At 40.7% G+C, this 24,871-nt stretch overlaps 1 protein-coding gene across 10 annotated transcripts in view; it reads left to right on the forward strand.

The window, feature by feature from the left end:
• Positions 1–24,871, forward strand: part of PCTP (phosphatidylcholine transfer protein) — a 45,920-nt gene that overhangs the window by 5,090 nt on the left and 15,959 nt on the right. For 5 of the 10 annotated variants that reach the window (XR_002337189.2, XM_084983124.1, XM_021067255.2 and 2 more), the window contains exons 2-5: positions 11,118–11,235; positions 13,644–13,723; positions 17,103–17,274; positions 18,410–18,477. Coding sequence is in view for 8 of the 10 variants with exons in the window: in XM_084983124.1 (XP_084839250.1) it covers positions 11,118–11,235; positions 13,644–13,723; positions 17,103–17,274; positions 18,410–18,477 (438 nt within the window). In the remaining 2 variants the exon portion in view is untranslated. Of the gene's footprint in view, positions 1–11,117; positions 11,236–13,643; positions 13,798–17,102; positions 17,275–18,409; positions 18,478–24,871 lie in introns of all 10 variants that reach the window. The other 5 variants (XM_084983127.1, XM_084983123.1, XR_014820435.1 and 2 more) reach the window with 3 other exon arrangements.

Raw genomic sequence — 24,871 nt, forward strand, 5'->3', positions numbered from 1 at the left:
AGCAGTTACTATTCTATTTGAAAATCAAATATCAGCTTCACTTGCAAAACAGGTGTAACAGTTACTTTTCAGGATTGTTGGCTTCTCACAAACATTGAATGAAGTGATATATGGCAGGGTAATCCTTGATCTTGTCCATGTACTAGACTCACCTGCAGGGCCTGTTGAAATTCACAATCAAGACCCCACTCCATTTCAGATCCAGTGGGTCTCAGTGGGGCCTGAGAGTAGGTGTTATATTCTCTACTTATTTTTCCATCTCCCTTTCCTTTCTTTTCCCTTCCCCTTCCTTCCTTCCTTCCTTCCTTCCTCCCTCCCGCCCTCCCTTCCTTCCTTTTTTCTTTCACATTTTTCTTTTTTTTTTTTTTGGCCATGCCTGTGGCATGTGGAAAGTGTGGGGCCAGGGATCCGATTTGCTCTATAGCAATGACCTGAGCCACAGAAGTGATGCTAGATCCTTAAGTGCTAGGCCACTGGGTCACTCCTGCATTTTATTTTTAACCAATTGCCAAGTGGTGCTGAAGCTCCTGGTCCAGGGCCCATGCTCTGAGAACCACTGATGTAAGATGTGTGAGAATCTTGGTGCTCAATGGGGTGCTGACATGGAGAGGCAGTAGAGGGCCCTAGAGATGAGAGGCAGTGGGAACTGAATGTAAGAACGAGAAAAAAAGAATACCGAGACAAAAGCAATATCCACTTTAAGACTCTCTCTCCTTGATTTTTAAATTAGTGGCTGCTTGGGAGCAAATGTGGCTCCCTGAACAGTGCTGAGAAGTTTTCCTGGCAGTGAGTCACTTACAAAAGCTTTCCCAGTAATCTGCAGTCAGGTTTCTTGGGCGATTTAGGCTGGTTACCATGCCAGTAGACACTGTGACTTGAAAATAGGTGATGTGAAGCTGGCCTACAGAGGCTCACATCACTGATTTGGACCAAGAAATTGTTGGACTGAAAAGATCTGGCTGATAGCTTGACCTAGTATGTTTTTAAACAAAGTGCCTGGCACTGTGAGAACAGGCTGTCCACACTGTGCCTTTGTCCTGCTAATCAATGAGTTCGGTAAGGAGCAGACAGTACTTTCCCAGGGTCTGTTCTTTCCTATGCTGTTGACCTACTAAAATACTGAGAGCCTGGTATTACTGGGGAAACTCTGTGGTTAGCCAGGCTTGGTTGAGAGAAAGTTTGCCCTTTCAGAGGGAAGAAGAGATTTAACTGCCACGGGAACAGATTTACCTCAGTAGATGAAAAGCTTCCATTCCCATTCCCCAGCTGGGATCATAATTCCATTTGCATCAGGGGCTTCGTTACTTCTGCATGTCAGGACTATTCTGCTCCATTCTCCCACCCTTCTGCCTTTCTGCTTAGGGAGGAGTAGGCACCAGCATGAGTGATGGGACAGCTGTTGCTCCCAGGACACTTAATGGAGCCACATATACTAGTGGGTAGGGCCATGATGTGTTTGGGCAAGCTGAGCACCCATGTGTAGCCTCCTTTTACTTCCTGCCTCTGATTGAAGTCATCCCTCTTTTCTTGGTCTCTTTCTTTCTCTCTCTCTCTGCTTTTCCATATTCCCAGAGCAACTGGATAGGCATGTCAGAGCCTCAGCTCTCCATCTCCTCACTTCTCACTCAGGATTAACATGTGATATGAAGCAGTAAAAGGATGCTTGTCCCAAAATACAGATTTGGATGAATGAAGGGAGAAGGGTGAATAGGACCTGCCACATCTGTCTCCAGGAATAAGTCAAATTTTCTGCTCCCAGCCTATCTATCACCAGGTCCCTGCATGAGGATCATTTGAGGTGACAATTAATAAACCAATACTTTAATTTTTACTGGGCTTGTGAAATCCTTGAGAGGAGAGGGGACTGGTAGGATTTGAAATTCTAGATCTGTGGACATAGCACCATACCAATACTGAGTGAACGAGGGCCTGAACTGGGGCAATGCCATGTGGAGGAAGGTTCTTGCTTGGTCTTCCAACCTGTCTTTAATTACAAAATCACCACCTATGGTGAGAAGGAGAATTCCAGCAGGCTCTGGAATTTTTACTTTGTTACTCCCCAAGCTCACCACTTGCTGGTATAACCCTTCATGGAAACTATGCAAATATATTTTTGTAAAAAAGGGAGAATCCATGTAAATATGAATCTTTGAATTTTATCCTGAGACTTGTAATGTGTTGTTATGACACACAAAAGAAAGCTTGCCTTGCCATTGAGTTTAGGAAAGACATCTTTCCATGGCTGCCTTTGGGTTGATTGTACCCTAGTGAGAATATTGGTTCATGTACCCATCCAAGCAGTCTTTCAGGATCTTAGTGATAGTGATGAATAAGATAAAATTCATGCCTTCCAAAAGCTTTAAGACAATAAAACAGGCACTTTTAGATTATGTAGATTTGAGTTCCTGACCTATACCATTTTTCTCCCTGAAAATTTTCTTTTAGTGTTTCTTCCAAAGTAGCCCTACTGCTGCTGAATTCCTTCAGTGTTTACTAGTCTGAAAAAGTTTTTGCTTTTTCTTCACTTTTGAAGGAAAGTTTCATTAGATATAGAGTTCTAGGTCCATGGCTTATTTCTTTCAAAACATTATATGTATATTTTTGCCACTCTTTTTTTGCAGAGTGGTTTCTGTCTGCTTTAATTCTCAGCTGCATTCCTCTGCAGGTAAAATACTCACCTCCTCCCACCAACTTTTTTTCAAGATTTTCTTTTTATCATTGGTTTTCTGAGTTTGAATATGATTTATTTAAGTTTATTGTGGTATTTATTCTGTATGGTGTACTCAAGTTTGGTACCTTTACTCTGAGCTTGCATATTAAACCCCCATGTGATTCAAAATAAAATGTTATAAATTGGGGGCTTATGATATAAGTGTAATTGCTATACAACTCCATAGTCAACCCAGCTTTCCTGGGTTGTACGTTTTAGAATGGTGGAGGCAATGGTCTAAAACAGGGACCATGAATATGTTTTTTTCCTATAGAGAGCCAAATAGAAGATATTTTAGGCTTTACAGGCTAAGAAGCAAATCTGAGGTTATTATGTATTGACTTATATAACCACTTAAAAATGGAAAAAAACTTCTTAGCTGGTGAACTGTGCAAAAATAGCCAGTGTGACAGATTCAGCAACCCTTGGTCTAAAGTATAGTTTGGACACTGAATTGCTCTGGGATTTTAGGATTTATAAACTTGAGACCCTCGCTGAATTTCAGCTTCCCTATCTGTAAACTGGATAGAATTCCTGTTCTGTCAAATTTGCACAGAAATCCAATGGATACATTTTGAAGCATCTAGGAAATTAAATGGTGTTTGGTCTTGACCTAGGGCAACTCTGTGTCCCAATATACCCTGCTTTACACTTGTCCTGGTGAAACATTTTATAACACCCCTTTCACTCAAAAGTGTTATGGTTGGAATGATAAATTATAAGGTCACCCTGTCTATAGCTATGTGCACTATGGAAGCTTATTGTTTATCTAATGATATGTTTGGAGAGATCAGTGACTATTTCAGGCTGTGTCATAGACTTTGAACTCTGCTGTCCTATCACTGGCTTCAAGTCTACGTTCTGTTGCAAATAATGACTTCAAGTTAAGTTTATTAGTTGTGTGACCTTGGGTGAGTTTCGTAACTTCTTTTGTTTTTAATTTTAAAAACTTTCTTGAGATATCATTTAAGTAATGTAAAATCTGTTCATTTGAACAGTTCAATGATTTTTTGTACATTTAGAGAGTTTTGAACTCTTCTCCAAGTCTAATTTTAGAATATTTGTGTTATCTCCGAAAGGAATTTGTTGCCCATTTGCAGTCACGTTTGCATTGGAACAGCTTCCTCAGTAGTAAATTGGGGAGGCTTCCTGGTCCCTGAGTAATGGAAATGAGCTCTTTGTGAGAGGCAGAGAAGCTCCAGTGTGTATTTACAGGATTAGAGAGATGTGATTCACCAAGGCTGTCTTGTAGTTAATGATGTACATGCAGATACTTAAAAAATTCATAATAGTTATTAAAGAGAATGAGTGATGCCTTTCTCTGGGTCAGGAGGCAGAGTCTAAGACAGTGGCGATTACTCCTCTGCAGGAATTACTCTTGTGTGGGAATTGCAAGTGTCAAATAGAAACATTATGTCATTCTGACATTTATCGTCTGTAAACACATTATCTCTAACAGAATTTATTCTGCTTAGCATAAATAAGTGTACTATTAGCAATAATGTTTCTCTAAATATTTTAACCCTATAAATGCATTTGAAAAAAATTTGCAGTTTTTTAAAAATGCATTTGAATCACCATTGCTGAGATATATATAAGCTTGAGGTTTAGACAAGTTAGCCAGAATAACAGAACCTCTCAAAAATTAGTGATGGCAATAGCAAATTGCTGAAGCTTACCTCCACACCCCTGCCACTGCTTCACTGATCATGTGGAGATAATGTGATGCTTATTTCACAGGAATATTGTATTAATCTTTAAGCACAGTGGCAGGTGCTAGAAGTCAAATAGTTCCACCAAAATGAGCATTGCGTTATGGTTCCAAATCCTCAGTTTTTATTTATTTATTTATTTTTTTGTCTTTTTGCCTTTTCTAGGGCTGCTCCCATGGCGTATGCAGGTTCCCAGGCTAGGGGTCCAATTGGAGCTGCCGGCCAATGCCAGAGCCACAGCAATGCCGGATCCTTAACCCGCTGATCGAGGCCAGGGTTTGAACATGCAACCTCATTGTTCCTAGTTGGATTTGTTAACCGCTTAGCCACGACGGGAACTCCAGAATCCTCAGTTTTTTAATCTGGAAAAAGGAGGTCATTATTATACCTGCCTTATTTGTGAAAAGATGTTTAGTACTTAGATAGAGACACCACAGTAGGAGCTTTAGGTGGATTATCTAATTTAATCCTCATCATCATTCCTTTAGGTAGAAACTCTCAATAGACCCATTTGCAGCCGAGGAAAGCAAGGTAGTAGGTGGATGAGCTTCGACCATAACCCAGGCTGTGATTCCACGTCTGTGCTGTACCAACCACTCTGTATTTCCTGGTGACAGTGTTTTTGAGATGAGTCTGGAATAATTTATGGGAAGACAGCAAGCACAGCCCTAGTTCATTGAAAGTGATAATATTCATTCCTGCCTTTTTCCTGGTCATTGTGTGAAGTCCTCAGAAGCAGCTTCTAAAAAGTACCTCTTCTGGCTGTTGGAGGTCTATTGGCCAAACACACCAGGCTCCAGGGTGCAGGGGAGCATCTCAGTGGGAGGTCCATCCTGGGGGGCCTGGGGCAGGAATGCTGGCTTGGGGACTGGAAAGAACAGGTTCCCATCCAGGCTTTGCCACCAACAGTGTCATTGGCTGACTCTTGGAGGTCACTCTCACCTTTTACATAAAGGGTGTAAAGGGTGTAAGGCTTTTTCAAGCTCTAAAATCCTGTGTCGTCTTTACTGGAATCAATAGCTTGTGATTTGGAACAATGGCTTGGAGCAAATGTGCAGGGAGAGTAAAGCTAAATTAGGAGACACTGTGGGAAGAAGGGGCCAGTGTCACCCTCTTTCTGGCTGTTGCACATGCTAACTGTAGGACTCAGGGAAGTGATGTAGCTCCTCTGAGCTTCATTTCCTCATACAAAGTGGAGATGGCACCAATGTCACTATTAGTATCACAGGGTATGCGGAGGTTACACGAGATACTGCATATAAAATTGGCAACTGCACAGTGTTTAGAAAAACGGATACTAGTATTATTGAAAGAATTTATAGCAGGTCAAAGTGATTGGAAGACTTCAAGTGCAGAATACATGGGTGTTGCAGTGACTGCTGACACATCACCAGGGAAGTACATTCCAAGCTGAAAAGTCAAGTATAAGCCTGTGCCTGTTTGTTTTCTCAGGGCCAAGAACATAGAGGGTCCCAGCAAGTCCATAAATTTTTTCCGAGTCACTTAGTCGAAGGAGGTGAAACTTTCTATAATAGATTGTGTGGAGTTTCAGACATCTCTGTGCATAACTAAATATACTTCAATTTAATATCCATTAATAGTGTTCATTATTGCTTATTTCTCTTCCTTGACAAGACATTTCAATAACATTTGTATATTTCTGTACTCTCTTAATGAATTTATACACAATCATATTTCCTTGTAAATGTTCAAAAGTCTTATCATCACTACTTTGTCAGTCTACTTTTCCACTAGCTATAATGGTGAAAATAAAAATCATTATCAATGAGAAAAAAAATGTCAAATAAAAAGCAAATCTTAGGAAAGATTTTCATTTAAAGGGATTATTGCCAAAGACTAGGGTTATGGTAAAAGGGAGAATACTTTGACTATAAGGTCCATGAGTGTCTCAGGAGTGAAGCAGGAAGGTCTTTCTTTTAGAGAGAGGAGGCAGCAAGGCTACAAGCCAGGTGCAGGGAAGGAAGAGAAAAGGTGACCTGAATGGAGAACAGAACAGAGAATATTTTACCCTGAGACCAGGCTATTCTCAGGAGGGCCTGCATGCTGGCTCAGGCTGAGGCTGGGCCAAAGTTTAGGGGTCTGGAGGAAAGAGGAAAACGTCCAGTTTGGTTATTAAGCATTTTGTTCCTATCGATCAGTGGAGAAAATGGTTTAGCTGATCTTTTATGGGGTGGTCAAAGGGAATTTAGAGGCATTGTGTCTGGCCTGGGGATAGGTAAACAAGGGGTATGTATGTGAGTCTCATCTAAGTCATGGGGGGAAAGTGGTTCTTTTAAGCTGTTTTTTTGTTTTTTGTTTTTTGGGTTTTTTTGGGCGGGAACACAAAGGGTGGGGGAGTTTTTTTTTTTTTTTTTATTTCCCCACTGTACAGCAAGGGGATCAAGTTATCCTTACATGTATACCTTACAATTACATTTTTTTTCCCCACCCTTTGTTCTGTTGCAACATGAGTATCTAGACAAAGTTCTCAATGCTATTCAGCAGGCTCTCCTTGTAAATCTATTCTAGGTTGTGACTGATAAGCCCAAGCTCCCTATCCCTCCCACTCCCTCCCCCTCCCATCAGGCAGCCACAAGTCTTTTCTCCAAGTCCATGATTTTTTTAACCTCCACCGTTTTGCAGGGTCATAAGAAGCAAGTGAAATTCTCAGTAAGAATCACTTGTAATAATGTGGATTGCTTTTAAAAAAAGCTACAGAGAAACAGAGGACTGGAGTGACAATAATTGAAATGAAGAAGGGTTTATTTTTCTTACCTAACAAGTGGTTTAGAGAGGTCGGCAGTTGGTGGCAATGGTTTATCTGACCAATGACACCAGTAAAACTCTTTGAGTCTTTTTACTGAGCCTTCTTATGTTTGTTGTCTCTTAGTCTCAAAAGAGCTGCTGCCATTCCAGACATCATATCCATATTCAAAATAGGAAGGAAGCATCATATAGCCACCTCTCCTTACAAAGGAGACCAGGAAAGTTTTGAGCTGTGCAAGTGGCTGTAAGGATTTTCTTAGCATGAAAAAGAGGATACCGCTCTAACTAATCTTTTGTTTCTTCTGGGAATTGTAGTCTACACATGATATTGACTGATTCTTCACCACTGAATAATCCTACTATATGATGTATAGGAAATTAAATATCCTATATATGGAGCATTAGAAAAGTATGAAGTGTGGTTTACTTTAGATAAAGAAACTGAACTATTCTTAGAAGTAGTTTTCTGGACTCAGGAAGAGCCAAGAACCTCTTGAGTAAACTTGTTTGGAATCGTTTATTGAAATGTTAGTATGCTTGGACACATATCTGCAAAAAATGTTGCACAGGAATTAAACCTGTAATTTGAAGGAATCCTACACATCAATAAAAAACAAAAAACATTGTCCAGATAAAACTTAAGATTTATGTTTTTTTCTCCTATTCCATTATTTATAGAGACAACACTTCCCCATCCTGGTGAGATTCTCCTTTGACACTGTTAAGAGTATGAATAAACAAAAAAAAAATTTTGTAAAAGTTTATAAAAAGTATAAAGAGCCTTAAAATGTTAATGTCCTTTATCCTAAATTTTATCTCTATGAAAGTATTCTGCTTTCCTAATGCAAAAGTTAGAATTATGAACCAAGTTGGTCCATATTCAATAATTGTTCCTACAATATTTATAATTGTAAAAGCATACAGAAGCAGAAATAACTTACAGGAATCACTGAATTAGCTCTGATTGTTCAGCTCTATAACTGCTAAATAATGTTGTTAAAAAAGCAATACCAGCTATTTATAACATATGACACCCATTTTGTAACATACAGAGTATTTATTTACACAAAAAAGTCAAATATTACCAGTTGGTACTTGTGGATTTTAGAGTTACATGTTATTTTAGTTTTCTTTATTATTTGCAACATTTTCTAATTTTCTTTAATGAATATGAATTATTTTTACAATTATAAAAAAAATCACCTTATTTTTTAAAAGACATAATGAAAATGTGAGAATGTTTGCTGAGACTTTCTTTGGAAAGAAATGATGGGTGAAATGTGCTTTGACCCATGAATTTGGGTGGAGCTGCTCAACTCCTGAAAAGAACCTTTTCTTGATGGTCTAGCAAAGGTGTCATCCAGCATTTGTCCTCTGGGGCTCTGGCCTTTCTCAGTTCTGCCAAGGAGGGAATGTTTAAAGGAAGTTGTCACAATAGTTCATTCTTCAGTATTCACATAAATCATATTGCTCTATTTTTCTCTTCCTAGAGGGCTTTCTGTTTTTCCTTTCTGTGATATGTACAGAACTGGGGTCACTAAGGGCTGAAACTACACTCAGGAGGGAAGGAAACCAGTTCCAGGAAACAGTTTGTCTTAATTCATCCAAATAACCAGAGCCAACTCGTATGAACTTGGGGAGATCATTATCTCTACACATAAAAGGGATACTTTTGCTCAGTTATGTGTAGAAAATGGGGCCCCATTATTCCACAAAATAAGCTGATTGTCTCCCAAAGCTGATTAAAACATGTAGGTAAATGTGTGGTGTGTATAAGCCCTTACAATATTCCCATCTGTGAGCATGGGGAGAGGGGTCAGGATGGGTCCGGGGGGGAAGGAGATGTTTCTCCTTGGTCCTGCTTTCCGTGGGGCATCCGCGGCACAGCACGTAAGGGGTCAAGACCAAGTTTGTCATGTGCTTGTTGGAAACCCTTGGCATAAATTCATATACTTTTTTTTTCTTTTTATGGCCACATAGAAGTTCCCAGCTTTCATCAGAGCTACAGCAATGCCACAGCAACACCAGATCTGAACCATATCTGCAACCTACACCATAGCTTATGGTAACACTGGATCCTTAACTCACTGATCGAGACCAGTGATTGAACCCACATCCTCATGGACACTAGTCGGGTTCGTAACCTGCTGAGCTACAATGGAAACTCCCTAAATCCATATATTTTTAGAGCTGAAACATCCTTATGAATTCAATTTTAACTTTGCTTTCCCTTCCCTTCCTGGTACTTCCACATACACCTGAGATTCCTAAACTGGGAAATACTCATCCTTGTGTTATGTCATTTGAGTCTGGAGACCTTGAAGCCTCAGAGTCTGTAGAAAAATTCACCATATTTATCCCTTGACTTGACATAAATCCTCCACAGGAACTGTACTTAAAAGATATTTTCATTCATATTCAATTAGCTAGTAATATTGCATTGGTATGTGGAAGTTGAAGTCTGTCTGAAAGCTTCATTTTGGTTTGTTTGTTTTGTTTGTTTGCTTTTGCACTGAGATTAATCTAAGAACCATTGGTTCAGGCTTTACAATAGGTCTTTTAGGCAGTGAAAGGATCAGGAATTGCTAGGTGCCATTGTACGGAGAGGGAAGTATGTAGTGTGCCTGACTCTAGTCTGTAACCCTCACAGATGAGGATATGGCTTAGCTTGAAAGCAGGGAAATCTCTTGTATGTAGGCATCTAGAAATGGTCTTTTTTCAATAAAAGGGACTAGTAGATTTTGAAGCTGACATTTCATCCCCTTTTCATTCTTTTATACATGTCATTTATTAAAATAAAAAGGAGAAGCAGCAGTTCTTGAAAATTCTGTCTTGGAATTGGTAAAACAAGGTGCTAGCTTTCATTACACCCATGGCTATTTAGAATAATAGTCTGTGCTCTGAATGCTAGCTGCCTAGATGAACCCCCACGGGTGTTTAACAAGCATCTCAAACTCAACATGCCCTAAGCAGAACTCTTAGTTATCCAACAGTCCACAAACCACATCCTTTGCAAGTTTTCTCTATCTAGAAATGAATCTTTCCTCTACTTGGTTGCTCAAGCATAGATTCAAAGAGTTGTCTTCAATTATTTGCTTTCCCTGTGTCCACAGCCATTCTGTTGGCAATTCCTGTGGACATTACTTCCAAAATATGTCCCTAAATCACTGACTTCTTCCTATCACTGCTGTTACCTTCCTGATCAATCACCGTCATCTCTTATTTGGAATATTGCTGTATCTGGTCTTCTACCCTACTCCTTGTTCACATATGATCTATTTTCTGTCAAGCAGCAAGAATTATTTTTTGAAAAATCATCCCCCTATTTAAAGTCATTCATTGGTTTTTCCAGCAGTTAGGATAAATCCTTCCCCCTGTATTCTGGTTTACAAAGCCCTTTGGGGCCAGCGTTGGTTACCTCTCTGACTCAGCCCCCCTCACTAACCCCCCATCAAGTTCTGTGTCCCCCAAGTCTTTCTTTTCTTTGATCAGCCAATCCATCAACCTGAGGGCCCCTCTCCCCCACCAGGAATGGGCTTTCCTCATCTTCCATGGCAAGCTAATATTTAGGACAATTATTCTGATAAATTCCTCTTGGAGGCATTTCCTAAAAACCAGATATATATATATATATATATGGAAACTACCACCCTAAACCCAGGAATCATTTATCACATAGTCCCTCTTGTATCCTACTTAAATTACCAGTTAGCATATAGCTCTCACCACCACTGATGCCTCAGGCCAAATCTAAGACCCATGAGAGCAAGATTCTTATCTGTCTTTTTTTTTTTTTTTTTAAACACTGTATCACCAAGACAGTGGAGGAGGTCCTCAATAATGGTGTTGCATGAATAACTGTTTTTCACACGCTGTGTAATCTCAACTTGGAAATAAATAGGCTGCCTCTGCCTGTTCTGTTTTTACAGCAGACTGGGCTTTATGAGTATAAGGTCTTTGGCGTTCTGGAGGATTGTTCACCAGAGCTACTTGCAGATGTCTACATGGACTTAGACTATAGGAAACAGTGGGACGAATACGTTAAAGGTGAGTGACACCTACACTTTTAAAAAAACAATTACAAAGCAGAATCTTGGTTATTTATTCTAGCCAGTAGAAAGCAATAGGTTTAATTTCTATGATGCTATGTTTCATTTTTAATTTTGGCCTCTTGAATTTTGACTTTACTATTCTTAGGGCTTTCTCTTTGCTTACTCTTAGAATCACTCTCCAGTTGGCTCTGAGGGCTACTTTGCTCTTACTGTAAGTTCCTTGTCATCCCATGGACCTGGGTGACCATGGAAGGCTTCTTGGAGGAAGTGATACCTAAGCTTTGTTTTAGAAGTTGAATCAAAGCTTTAGAGACAATAAAAATAAGACAATGAGAAGTGAGGGAGTGAGTAGTTTAAGGGCATTTGAGGCACAGGGAATAGCATGAACAAAGTGAAGAAGGCATGAAAGAACATGAAATGTTAAAACTATGTGAGCAATTAGGTGCCATCTTATTGTTGGGATAAAAGAATTTGGAACTGGAGTGGGAGGAAGGTTCAGCTATCCAGGGGCCTTGGCTGGCCACCAGGTACAATTCTTAGATTTTCCCTCTAGGTGATGGAGAGTTATGAGGGACATTAGATGGGAGATCTTCCTGCAACATAGAGCAGAAACCGGCTTCTACCATCCCAGTCACAGTGGAATAGATCCACAGCTAGTCCAGGGGCACAGAAACTCTGACAGACCCTTGCTGTTGTCAGGACACTTGGCTGCAAATAACCAAGGTAATGCCTGGGTGAGGAAAGGAAAAGCCTTTCTTGGTTCATGGCATTGAAGTGCATGGATGTCTGGCTTCCAGGACAGCTGCATTCAATACTTAACTTCTCTGTCTTGACCCTGTTTTCTTCTGGGTTGACTGAATTCTCAGGCACATTCTTGTGTCATGGAAGAGGTGGCCACCAGAGATATAGGCTTACATTCTAATCATGCATGTAAACCTAAAGGAATAGGAATTTTCCTACTGATGCCCTCAGAGTCCCAGGATTGGCTCTCATCATTTCAGCATGGCTCATGTGTTTACTTCCTGGGGACATTTGTCACAGTTTTGGGTCCCTTACTGTTGTCAAATACCCTTCCTATCTTGGGCGAGTTGTGATGCTACCTATTCAAGGGAGAAGGTAGATATTCTCTGTCCACCTCCCAGGTAGCTGTGGTTCAGGCATGTGCTGTAGACATTGGCAGAACCTCTGATGTGTGGGACTTGGCATCAGCAGTCCATGCCCTGGAGTAGAGTCCAGTGGCAGCAGCAGTTTGGGTTCTCTGGAACAATCTTGATGTTTTAAACTTAACTTTAATCCTCCTTGATCTTCTGTGAACTACTGCACTTACTAATCCACGTTTGGGGCTAAACTTACTAGAGTGGCAAGTTCAGACTGTGACCCGATGTGCCAGCCCTGAGCTATTCACCATGGCCATGTCTGGCTCAATTTCCCAGCTGTGTTGGTCCTGCTTATACCACACAGTGATGGAGGGAAAGATGATGCCCTGAAGAAGAATGAGATGCTGGTCCAACAAGGGGAGAGTCAAAGCTGAGTGGGCAAAAGCAACAGATGTCCAGTCCTCCCCTTTCTTTCAAAGGCATCTTAAGCTTCTTGTGCCAGTGGGCTGGCAAGCGCTTTACTCCAGGGCCTACTTCTCATAGGTTTTCTTTTCTGAAAATCTAAAAGCTCACAGTCAGCATCTCCTCAAGAGACTCTTGGTTCTTTCAGCAGCTTTGGGGTGGCTTCTTCTAATGGTTAGTTAGAAGCTTCCTGCAGAGCTTGGAGGCAGAGGCTGCTATCTCCCTCCAGGAACTTATGCTATTTGCATGCAATAACATGGTATATATTAAAGATATTTTGTCCTTGTAGCTGTGATATAAAGTAGCATGGGAGAGAGGCAAGAAATTTAAGGATAACCACCGTTAAGCCACTTTCTAGCTCTTAGGAAGGACACTGCCCTCTCTTGAACCTTTATTTCCCAGCTGAACACACTAGACTGGGGTGACTCAGTCCTAGGCTATCTGTAATATGTCAAGAAGTCGAAGGAAATAAAGGCTCAGCAGTAAAACCATTGGTGCTCTAGTGACATCTGGTGGTTATGCATATATTTAAACTTGGAAGTTTATTTTTGAAGGCCTAATTTTGTTTCATTGCATTCTGTTTGAGGGTGGTGGTCGTGTTCTTTGATGAACAAGTTTTTTTTTTTGGGGGGGTTCTTTTATCTTTGCTGTATTTTTATACCTACTAAAACTAATCCTCTGGGCAACAAGCTTTCAGTGGTAATGAATCTGACTTTTTCTAGAATTCTGAGCGTTATACGTTAGTGGCTTTTCATTCCCTACAAGGTCATCATACCCAAGCTTCGAATTAATTGAAGCCAAAGAGACTTCCAAGTGCCTTACTTACTTTCTTTCTTTTTTTTAGAACTCTATGAAAAAGAATGCAACGGAGAGGCAGTGGTCTACTGGGAAGTAAAGTACCCTTTTCCCATGTCCAACAGAGATGTATCCTTTCCAAAGGTGCACCATCACTCACCTTTCTACGTGTTTCTCTGCCCCGTGGCCATCACACAATGATGGTACGTCCACCAGGGGTGGATAACTTTGCTGTTGTTGATTGCAGAGGCATGTGCTAAAGCTGTTTCTTCTTGTATGGTTTCCCGAGTGTGCTTTCAGGGCCTATGTGGAGCATTTGCAGCTGTGGTCACAGGAGGGCTATTCATACTTTCCTGACAAGTTTTATAGGGTTTGATATTATTGGGCCATAGATGTGGGGACCTGAAAGCAACATTTTATAAAGAGTATACAACATACCCCCTCAATCTATAAGGGAGGAAGTGAGGACCTTGAGAGGTAAAGCCTCAAAGGCCTCGGGACAAGTGTTCATGGCAGAGTGGGGGCTGGAACTCAGCTTGCACATTTCCATAGCTCTCCTCCCTTCCCCCACAACTGTTGTCTCTGGACACTGTGTTTTTTTTTTTTTTTTCCCCCAGTTCCCTCAATTACGATATAAAGCAGTTGAGTGGGAGTTTTAGATGACACTCCAAGATCCTATGACCACCCCTTAGGACTAGCCTGGGAGGGTTTTATGGACATTAGCCGAGTGGCTAGTGTTGAGAGGTCAGACTTCAACTCCACTATCCTCTTCAATCATAGCAGCTGAGTGTTTTAGACACTGAATTTCCATAAAGGATCCTTTTAACAAAGAATCCTTGAGGATTAAAAAAAAAGGTTCGGAACCACTGAATTGGATGATCCCTGGGATCTTGTCTAGTGCTAACATGTTCTAAGTCTGTTTGTGCCTAAATAAGTATTCTCTAGAAAGAGAGGGAGTGTGGGGGCGTGTTGGTGTGTTTGTGTGTGTGTGTTTTGTTTTGTTTTGTTTTTTGCCGTGCTCGTGGCATGCAGACATGCCCTGGCCAGGTATTGAACCTGTGTCATAGCAGTGACCCCAGCCACTGCAGGTACAACATCAGATCCACAACCCACTGTGGCACAAGGGGACTCCTATGGGTATTGTTTGTGTGTGTGCTGTATGTATGTGTTCGCCCCACCTAGAGAATAAACTCCACAAGGATTTATTTCTGATCACAATTCCCACAGACTGCTAGATAGTTTGTATACGTTTAGATTGCATTTCAGCAAATTGTGGTTACTTAACCCCTTAGGTGTTGAGAGGTTTTCTCTCATCCTGGCAATGACTCTGCAGGGCAGGTGCCACCATCCCCATCAGATGTGAAGAAAACTGAGGCAAGGAAGTGGAGCACTTTGCTCAGGTTCTCCTCAGGTTCACACCACTAGTGGGCGGCAGAGGTCGGTGTAGACCCAGGTCCAGCTGTGTCCACAGAAGGTGACCTGGACCAGGGCAACCCCACCTCTCTGACCTCACAGGGATACTGTGGAGTTGTGTTCTCAGGAGTGGCCCCTTGGGCTCCTTGAAGTTGGGTTTCATTGGCTTTCCAATGCCACACGATCCCATAATGAGCTTCTTAGTCATTGTATATATACATATGTCTCCCCAATAAAGGCTGTTCAGTTTTTGAAAACAACAGTGTATTGGAAAAGAACGTTAGTTTTGGAGGGAAAGATCCCAGGTTGTGTGTGGGCTCATTTCCTGGTTTGGTTTGCTGTGTGACCTTAGAAGAGGTCTTTCACTTTTCTGGGCCTCAGTGAACTGCTGGCTCTCCAGGCATAGGCTATGTGGCACCCTGTAACTTCTAACCCTTCAAAGAGCTCTGCCAAGGGAGTTCCCATCATGGCTTAACAGTAACGAACCCGACCAGTATCCATGAGGATGTGGGTTTGATCCCTGGCACCACTCAGTGGGTTAAGGATCTGGCATTGCCCTGAGCTGTGATGTACTTCGCACACATGCCTCAGATCCCATGTTGCTGTAGCTGTGGCATAGGCCAGCAGCTGCAGAGGCAGATCCGATTCAACCCCTAGCCTGGGAACTTCCATGTGCCTTACCGACGCAGACTTGGAAAAACAAAACAAAACAAACAAACAAAAAAAACCTCTGCCAAATGGTAACCAACACATCAACTGAATTTTTCCTCAATGGAGTTTCAGGTGATGTCTATTGCATGAGCTGAGCAAGTTGTGGGAAGTCTTGGGAGAGAGGAAATCCAGAGCCCAAGCAACATCATTTCTTCCCTGACTGTTCTAAGAACTTTACTCATCAGTATATACAGACTGGGGGCAGCAGACCATCCTCCAGGGTGCCTGGGGGAGGGGCAGGCTGCTGTGGATGCTGCAGAGACTTTGAGGTGCCCTGGAACTCTGGCTGTGGATGTGTAGAAAGTATAATTGTGTTATGCTTAGAGTGATTTTTTGGACTGTTTTAAGCTCTAGATTCCTTCTAGTGTGAAACCTAAAATTCAACCATTGGAAAGTCTCATGAACACATTAAAGTGTTGAGCCCTGTGCAGCTATTAGAGTCTCACCGGGTTTTAGGGAAAGATCTGGGTTCATATTCAGCTTCCATCACTTCAGCTGAGCTATGGATCTTTGGCAAGTTAGTTTCTTTACTTCTATGAGCCTCAGTTTTCTCATCTGGGTGATGGGGTACTTAGGCCAAACTGAGGGGCTTGCTCAGGATCAGTACTGATGCTGAATGTAAAGCACATGATGTTTGCACATGGTCAGGGATCAATAAATAGTGACTCCTGCTGTATCTTGGGTCAAATTACCTCCCTATAATAGTGCCATAGGCATAGTGGTTGTTCTGAGAGTGTTTACTGAGATGAAATGGCTTTGCTATTCTTGGTGAACCAGAACCAGGGAGGACATCTGCCTACCGAGTATCCCAGGATTTGTGTGTCTTCCTCTGATACCAGCCAGGTGTAAGTAACCTTGCCTGATCGTCCTCTGTGCAGAGATGTTAGTGTTCAGGCTTTGGGGTCGTGTAAGGGACAGAGAGAAACGGTCCCATTGTTTACTGGCTGCTTATTCTGCTCTAGTCTTTCTCCAGTGCCCCCACCAAACCTACCTGCCAGGCAGTGCGACTCCTTTTCCTGCATAGGGCAACTGAGTCTCCGAAAAGTTGAATAACCAACCTGAGATCACACAGCTGATAAATGACCAGTCCTCTGGGATGTCATTGCTTTCTTGGAGAAAGGAGGAGTGGGTTCCCCACATAATGAAAAGCAGCAAGGAAACATTCCCAGGTGGGGAGTAATGCATATTCTCAAATGAGATACCCAGGTGGGAGGACCACGGTTTGGCAGGGCAGGTAGGCAGCCAGGGCAGGAGGTGGAGCAACAGTGTGAGGGAGCAAAGTCCAAGTGAGAGGAACAAAATCGTCTCCCTATGTTTCTGGCTTGTGGACTTTCCTTCTGCCCATCTGAGATGCTGGCCTGATGTTATGCCTTGACTGGGGTGGTATGTCTATGTGCGGCAGCGGCGAGAGCTGGACTTTGAAGGGAAGAAGGTCCTTGTGATCCTGGCCCGGAGCACCTCTGTGCTGCAGTTTCCAGAGAAGTCGGGTGTGATTCGGGTGAAGCAGTACAAGCAAAGCCTGGCAATTCAGAGTGACGGCAAAAAGGGAAGCAAAGGTAAAAACAGGGCACATGTGGGTGGACTGGCCAGGGCCACACATTTGAAGGCCACCCTGGGCACCATGTGGAATGCTGGATGCATCTTCAGGTCAGAGACTGGACTTGCTGCAGAAGAAACAAGGACTCAGAGTTCCTGTTGTGGATCAGCGGGGTTAAGAACCCAACTAGTATCCACATGAGGATGTGGGTTCGATCCCTGTCCTTGCTCAGGGGGTTAAAGGATCCCACATTGCCACAAGCTGCAGCATAGGTTGCAGATGTGGCTTGGATCTGGCATTGCTGTAAGCTGTGTCATAGGCTGGTGGCCATTGGGCTATTACTCCGATTTGATCTGTAGCCTAGGAAACTCCATATGCCATCTTTATGGCCCTAAAAAGACAAAAAAAAAAAAAAAAAAAGTAAGAAACAAAGGAACAAGGAGTCAACATGTGGGAGACTCCATTCACCTCCAGAAACTGGGCAAGAATGCAAGATGGATGTTTACATCAATCCATTCTTTACTGACTCTTGCACTTTCCTGATGAATTAGAACATCCAGGTGAACCAGAAGGTTTAGAAACTCATTGCAGACTGGTCCTGTACATGCAGGGCTGAGGGCTGGCAGGATCGTCTCTGAGGACTCAGCTCCTATTCAGCAAAAGCCTAGGGACTCAGGACATGCCTGCCTTGAGGTCCAGCCACAGGACAAAACCTGGGAGTGGGCCGTGCAGCCACCTGCTGGACTGGTGTTAATGTGGCCCTATAGCTATGGCAAAATCTGAACTTAGTTCTGCCGTGTGTTAGATCTGGCACCTGAATGTGTCATCTTACGTTTCTGAGTCTCCATTTTATTATTTATGAACTGGGATTTGTTTTATCAACTCCTTAGGACTAAGATAATTAATAAGAGAAATAGAGAGACTATATCCAAATGTCTAGCACTTGCCAGGTGCCTAACTTGGCTGTTTTCCAGAATGTTTGTACATAAGACTCCTGTAAGGCAAGGCCGAGGGGAGAGTCCACTTGAATTCTATGTTACCTCTCTCCTTACTATCTGGGCCTGAATATAAAAGTGGAAGGTTTACAGGGTTTGTTGCTGTATCTTTCTAACACATTTCCTCCTTCTGAATTGTCCCTTTTTTCCCCTCTCTAGTTTTTATGTGTTACTTCGATAACCCCGGTGGCCAAATTCCATCCTGGCTCATTAACTGGGCTGCCAAGGTGAGCTCCCAGGAGGCGGGGTGGAGGTTGGGGGAATTGTGTTTGATATATGTTGATTTAACCCAGGGGGGCTGTTAGGCTGAAGACAGGCGCTGTCTCAGGCCTAATGAGGCTCTTTTATGAAGCAGCTTGGTTGAGTGACTGTGGTTAGGACTGGGGTTGCCAACACCCGGGATGAAGGCTAGGACCAAAAACAAAGACTCTTTAGCCAGAATGCCAGTCCCTAGACTCTGTTAGGATCACTCTCTGGAACCTCAGGCTATGGTGACCATTCAACCTGCTTTGTGTGGTCTTGCTTTCCCCCTGGATGGCTCACCAGGTTCCTTGGGAGGGTGAAAAAGCACATAGGCTTTGTGTCAGACACATGGTGTTTTGAATCCTGGCCCTGCTTCTGACTGTAATCTAGGGAGGCCATCAATTTTTTCCCTTTGAAATGGAGATGGATATTCCCACCCTGCCACGAAGGAGTAAGTGAGACAACATTTGGGGAAAGTCTTGGGCAATGCTCAGTGCCAACTAAAGGGCGACATACATGCCTCTAGCCCTGATCCTTACCATTTCCTAATTCTGTAAAGCAAATCCTTTCTCTCATTTGTTTGGAAGAATCCCACAGCCCGGCCCAATCCCACTTCCTGGTTATTTTGTGTTGGTTTGTTTTTGTTTTCAAAGAATTTTGTCTCAAAAATACCTTAGCTTTTTATTAGCAAAAGCTAGATTATGCAACAATATCCTCCAACAGTGGCCCTTGCTGTCTAACCTTATTGTGTCACCCTGTGTCTTTCTGTCTTCCCTTTTGTCATCATCTGTGGCAATGTTCTGTTGAAATCTGGTCAGGCCTCTATTGTCATATTTCTTTTTTTTTCCTTATCTGATAATTTTATTAAGTTTATTTTTTATATTACTCAATGAATTTATTACATTTATAGTTATACAATGATCATCACAACCCAATTTTATAGCATTTCCATCCCAAACCCCCAGCACCTCCCTCACCCCTCCACCTGTCTCATTTGGAAACCATAAGTTTTTCAAAGTCTGTGAGTCAGTATCTATTCTGCAAAGAAGTTCATTACATCCTTTTTTCAGATTCCACATGTAAGTGATAGCATTTGATACTGGTGTCTCATTTTCTGACTGACTTCACTTAGCATGATAATTTCTAGGTCCATCCATGTTGCTGCAAATACCATTATTTCTTTCCTTTTAATGGCTGAGTAATATTCCATTGTGTATATGTACCACATCTTCTTTAGCCACTCCTCTGTCGATGGACATTTTGGTAGTTTCCACTTCTTGGTTATTGCAAATAGTGCTGCAATGAACATTGGAATACATGTGTCTTTTCTAGTCATGGTTTTCTCTGGATAGATGCCCAGGAGTGGGATTGCTGGATCAAAGGAATCTCCATGCTGTTTTCCACAGTGGTTGCACCAATTTACAACACCGACAGTGTAATAAGGTTCCTTTTTCTCCACACCCTCTCCAGCACTTATTGCTTGTAGACTTTTTGATGATGGCCATTCTGGCTGGAGTAAGGTGGTACCTCATTGTGGTTTTGATTTGCATTTCTCTAATGATGAGTGATGTTGAACATCTTTCCATGTATTTTTTTGGCCATCCGTATGTCTTCTTTGTAGAATTATCTGTTTAGATCTTCTGCCCATTTTTTGATGTTTTTTGTTTGTTTGTTTGTTTGTTTTGGGTATTGAGCTGTAAGAGGTGTTTATAAATTTTGGAGATCAATCCCTTGTCAGTTGATTCATTTGTAAATATTTTTCTCTGATTCTGTCTTTTCATTTTGTCTAGGGTTTACTTTGCTGCGCAGAAACTTTTAAGTTTGATTAGGTCCCATTTGTTTATTTTTGTTTTTACTGTCAATACTCTAAGAGGTGGATCTCAGAAGATGTTGCTGTCATTTATGTCAGAGAGTGTTTGGCCTATGTTTTCCTCTAAGAGTTTTATAGTGTCTGGTCTTATATCTAGGTCTTTAATCCATTTTGAGTTTATTTTTGTTTATGGTATTAGGAAGTGTTCTAATTTCATTCTTTTACATGTGGCTATCCAGTTTTCCCAGCACCACTTATTGAACAAACTGTCTTTTCTCCATTGTATCTTCTTGCCTCCTTTGTCATAGATGAATTGGCTGTAGGTGCCTGGGTTTAATTCTGGGCTTTCTATCCTGTTCCAATGATCTATATTTCTGTCTTTGTGCCAGTACCATATGGTTTTGATGACTGTAGCTTTGTAGTATAGTCTTAAGTCCAGGAGCCTGATTCCTCCATTTCCATTTTTCTTTTTCAGGATGTCTTTGGCTATTCTGGGTCTCTTGTGCTTCCAAACAAATTTTAAAATATTTTGAGTTCTGTGAAAAATGTCCTTGATAATGTGATAGGGATCACATTGAATCTGTAGATTGGGTAGTATAGTCATTTTGATAATATTGACTCTTCCAAACCAAGAGCATGGTATGCATGGTCTTTCCATCTGTTTGTGTCATATTTGATTTCTTTCATCAACGTCATAGTTTTCAGAGTACAGGTCTTTTGTCTCTTTAGGTAGATTTATTCCTAAGTATTTTATTCTTTTGGATGTGATGGTAAATGGACTGCTTCCCTGATTTCTCTTTCTGATCTTTAATTGTGTATATACAGAAATGCAGTCAATTTCTGTTTATTAATTTTGTATCCTGAAACTTTGCCAAATACATTGATGAGCTCTAACAGTTTTCTGGTAGAGTCTTTGGGATTCTATAGGTATAGTATCATGTCATCTGCAAAAAGTGATAATTGTACTTCTTCCTTTCCAATTTGGATTCCTTTTATTTCTTTTACTTCTCTGATTGCTGTGGCTAGGACTTCCAAAACTTTGTTGAATAGTAGTGGTGAGAGCAGACATCCTTGTCTTGTTCCTGATCTCATTGGGAATTCTTTCAGTTTTTCACCATTGAGAATGATGTTAGCTCTGGGCTTGTCATATATGGCCTTTATTATGGTGAGGTAGATTCCCTCTATGCCCACTTTCTGAAGAGTTTTTATCAGAAATGGGTGTTGGATTTTGTCAAAGGCTTTTTCTGAATATATTGAGAGGATCATATGGTTTTTATTCTTCAGTTTGTTAATGTGGTGTATCACAGTGATGGATTTGTGGATATTGAAAATCCTTGTATCCCTGGGATAAATCCCACTTGATCATGATGTACAATCCTTTTAATATATTGTTGGATTTGGTTTTCTAGTATTTTGTTGAGGATTTTTGCATCTATGTTCATTAGTGAAAGTGACCTGTAATTTTCTTTTTTTGTGGTATCTTTGTCTGGTTTTGGTGTCAGAGTGATGGTGGCCTTATAAAATGAGTTGGGAGTGTCCCTTCCTCTACAATTTTTTGGAATAGTTTCAGAAGGGTAGGTGTTAGTGCTTCTCTAAATGTTTGATAGAATTCACCTGTGAAGCCCTCTGGTCCTGGACTTTTGTTTCTAGGAAGTTTTTTCATCATGGTTTCAATCTCAATACTTGAGATTGGTCCATTCATCTTTTACATTTCATCCTGGTTTAGTCTTGTAAGATTGTGCTTTTCTAAGAATTTGTCCATTTCTTCTAGGTTTTCTGTTTTATTGGTGTATATTTACATATAGTAGTTTCTTATGATCCTTTGTATTTTTGTGATGTCTGTTGTTACTTCCCCTTTTTCCTTTGTAATTTTATTGATTTGAGTCCTCTTTTTTTTTTCTCATTAAGTCTGGCTAAGGGTTTATCAATTTTGCTGATCTTTTCAAAGAACCAGCTTTTTGTTTCATTGATCTTTTCTACGGTTTTCTTCATTTCTATTTCATTGATTTCTGCTCCCATCTTTATGATTTCTTTCCTTCTACTAATTTTAGGTCTTGTCTGTTCTTCTCTCTCTAGCTGCTTTAGATGTAAAGTTAGCTTGTTTATTTGAGCTTTTTCTTGTTTCATGAGGTAGGCTTGTATTGCTATAAACTTTCCTCTTAGAATAGCTTTTGCTGCATCCCATAGGTTTTAGAATTTTGTATCTTTGTTGTCATTTGCTTCTAGGTAGTTTTTAATTTCCTCTTTGATTTCTTCAGTGATCCATTGGTTGTTTAGTAGCATGTTGTTTAGTCTCCATGTGTTTGTGTTTTTTTGCAGTTTTTTTCTTGTTGTTGATTTCCAGTCATATAGCATTGTGGTTGGAAAAGATGCTTGACATAATTTCAATTTTCTTAAAGTTAGCAAGGCTTGATTTGTTGCCCAGGATGTGATCAATCTTAGAGAATGTTCCATGTGGACTTGAGAAGAATGTGTATTCTGTTGCTTTTGGATGGAATGTCCTATAAATATCTATTAGGTCCATCTGGTCTAATGCTTCATTCACGGCCTCTGTTTCCCTATTGATGTTTCATCTGGATGATCTGTCCATTGCTATAAGTGGGGTGTTAAATTCCCCCACTATTATTTTGTTATTGTTGATTTGTCCTTTTAAGGTTTTTAGCAGTTGCCTTATATATTGTGGTGAACCTATGTTGAGTGCATAGATATTTAAAATTGTTATATCTTCTTCTTGGATTGATCCTTTGATCATTATGTAGTGACCTTCCTTGTCTCTTAAAATATTCTTCATTTTAAAGTCTATTTTGCCTGATATAAGAATTGCTACTGAGCTTTCTTTTCTTTTTTTTTTTTAACTGTGAAACTGAGCTTTCTTTTGATTCCTGTTTGCATGGGGTATTTTCTTCCATTCTCTCACTTTCAATTTGTATGTGTCCCTAGAAGTGAAGTGGGTCTCGTGAAGACAGCATATATATGGGTCTTGTTTTTGTATCCATTCAGCTAGGCTATGTCTTTTGGTTGGGGTATTTAGTCCATTAAAATTTAAGGTAATTATTGATACGTATGTTCTTATTGCCATGTTATTAGTTGCTTTGGATTTGTTTTCGTTGCACTTTTTTCTTTGCTTCTTCTCTTGTTCTCTCCTCTTCTTGTTTGATGACTCTTTAGTGTTGTATTTGAGTTGACTTTTCTTATGTGTTTGCGTATCAATTGTAGATTTTTGATTTGCAGTTACTCTGAAGTTTTGATATAAGTGTCTATATATATATATATGAGATTGTTTTAGGTTGTTGGTCTCCTAATTTCAAGTGCCTCTCCAGTGCCCTGCATTCGTATCCTCCTCTTCTCATGATTTCTGATTCTGGTGGCATAATTGTGTGTGGATGATTTCATATCTTTACTGTATATATATACCTTTACTGGTGAGCCTTGTCATTTGTGGTATTTTTGATTCTGGTTTCAACCTTTTCTTTTCTGCCTAGAGAAGTTCCTTTAGTATTTGTTGTAAAGCTGGTTTAGTGTTGCTGAATTCTCTTACCTTTTGCTTATCTGTAAAGCTTTTGATTTCTCCTTCAAATCTGAATGAGAGCCTTCCTGGTAAGATAATCTTGGCTGGAGGTTTTTTCCTTTCATCACATTAAGTATATCATGCCACTCCCTTCTGGCCTGCAGAGTTTCTGCTGAAAAATATGCCAATAACCTTATTGGGGTTCCCTTGTGTGTTATTTGTTTCTTTTCCCTAGATGCTTTCAATATTTTCTCTTTGTCTTTAATTTTGGTCAGTTGGAACAATATGCGTCTCAAGGTGTTCCTCCTTGGGTTTATTTTATATGGCACTCAATGTGCTTCCTGAATTTGGGTGAGTGGTTCCTTTCCCATGTTAGGGAAGTTTTCGATTATTATCTCTTCAAATATTTTTTTTGTCCCTTTCTCTCTCTCTTCTCCTTGTGGCACCCCTATAATGTGGATGTTGGTGTGTTTAATGTCATCCCAGAATTCTCTGAAACTCTCTTGATTTGTTTTCAATCTTTTCTCTCTTTTCTGTTCCACATCAGTGATTTCCACTAGTCTGTCCTCCACCTCACTTGTTCATTCTTCTGCCTCTTGTATTCTGCTCTTTGCTGATTCTAATGAGTTTTTTATTTCAAAAATATTTTATTTTTTATATCTAATGAATATTTTATTTATCGTATTTTGCATCTCTGCTTGCTTAAATCTTAAATCTTGTATTTTTTTTTTTTGCTCACTGTTTCCTGGAAATTATCCATCTTTGACTCCAGTTTATTTCCAATGTCTTGCATCATCTTCAGCATCATCAGTCTAAAGTCTTTTTCTTGAAGGCTGAGAATCTCTAGATCACTTAGTTGTTTTTTCTGAGGTTTTGCTTTCTCCTTTATCTGAGTTATAGTTCTATGCCTTTTCATTTTTTAAAGTTTTGGTGTGGTCTCCTTTTTGCAGACAGTAGACTTGTAACCTTTCTTACTTCTGATGTCTGTCTTCCCTCCCATCCCCATTGGTTCTGGGGCTTGCTAAGGCTTCTGATGGGAGGGACTGGTGCCTGCCCACTG

Source organism: Sus scrofa, chromosome 12 (assembly GCF_054392235.1).
Source record: "Sus scrofa isolate SSC_HxYL_T2T_F1_AM1 chromosome 12, Sscrofa_HxYL_maternal_Yorkshire_Landrace_v2.0, whole genome shotgun sequence".
Lineage (NCBI taxonomy): Eukaryota > Metazoa > Chordata > Mammalia > Artiodactyla > Suidae > Sus > Sus scrofa.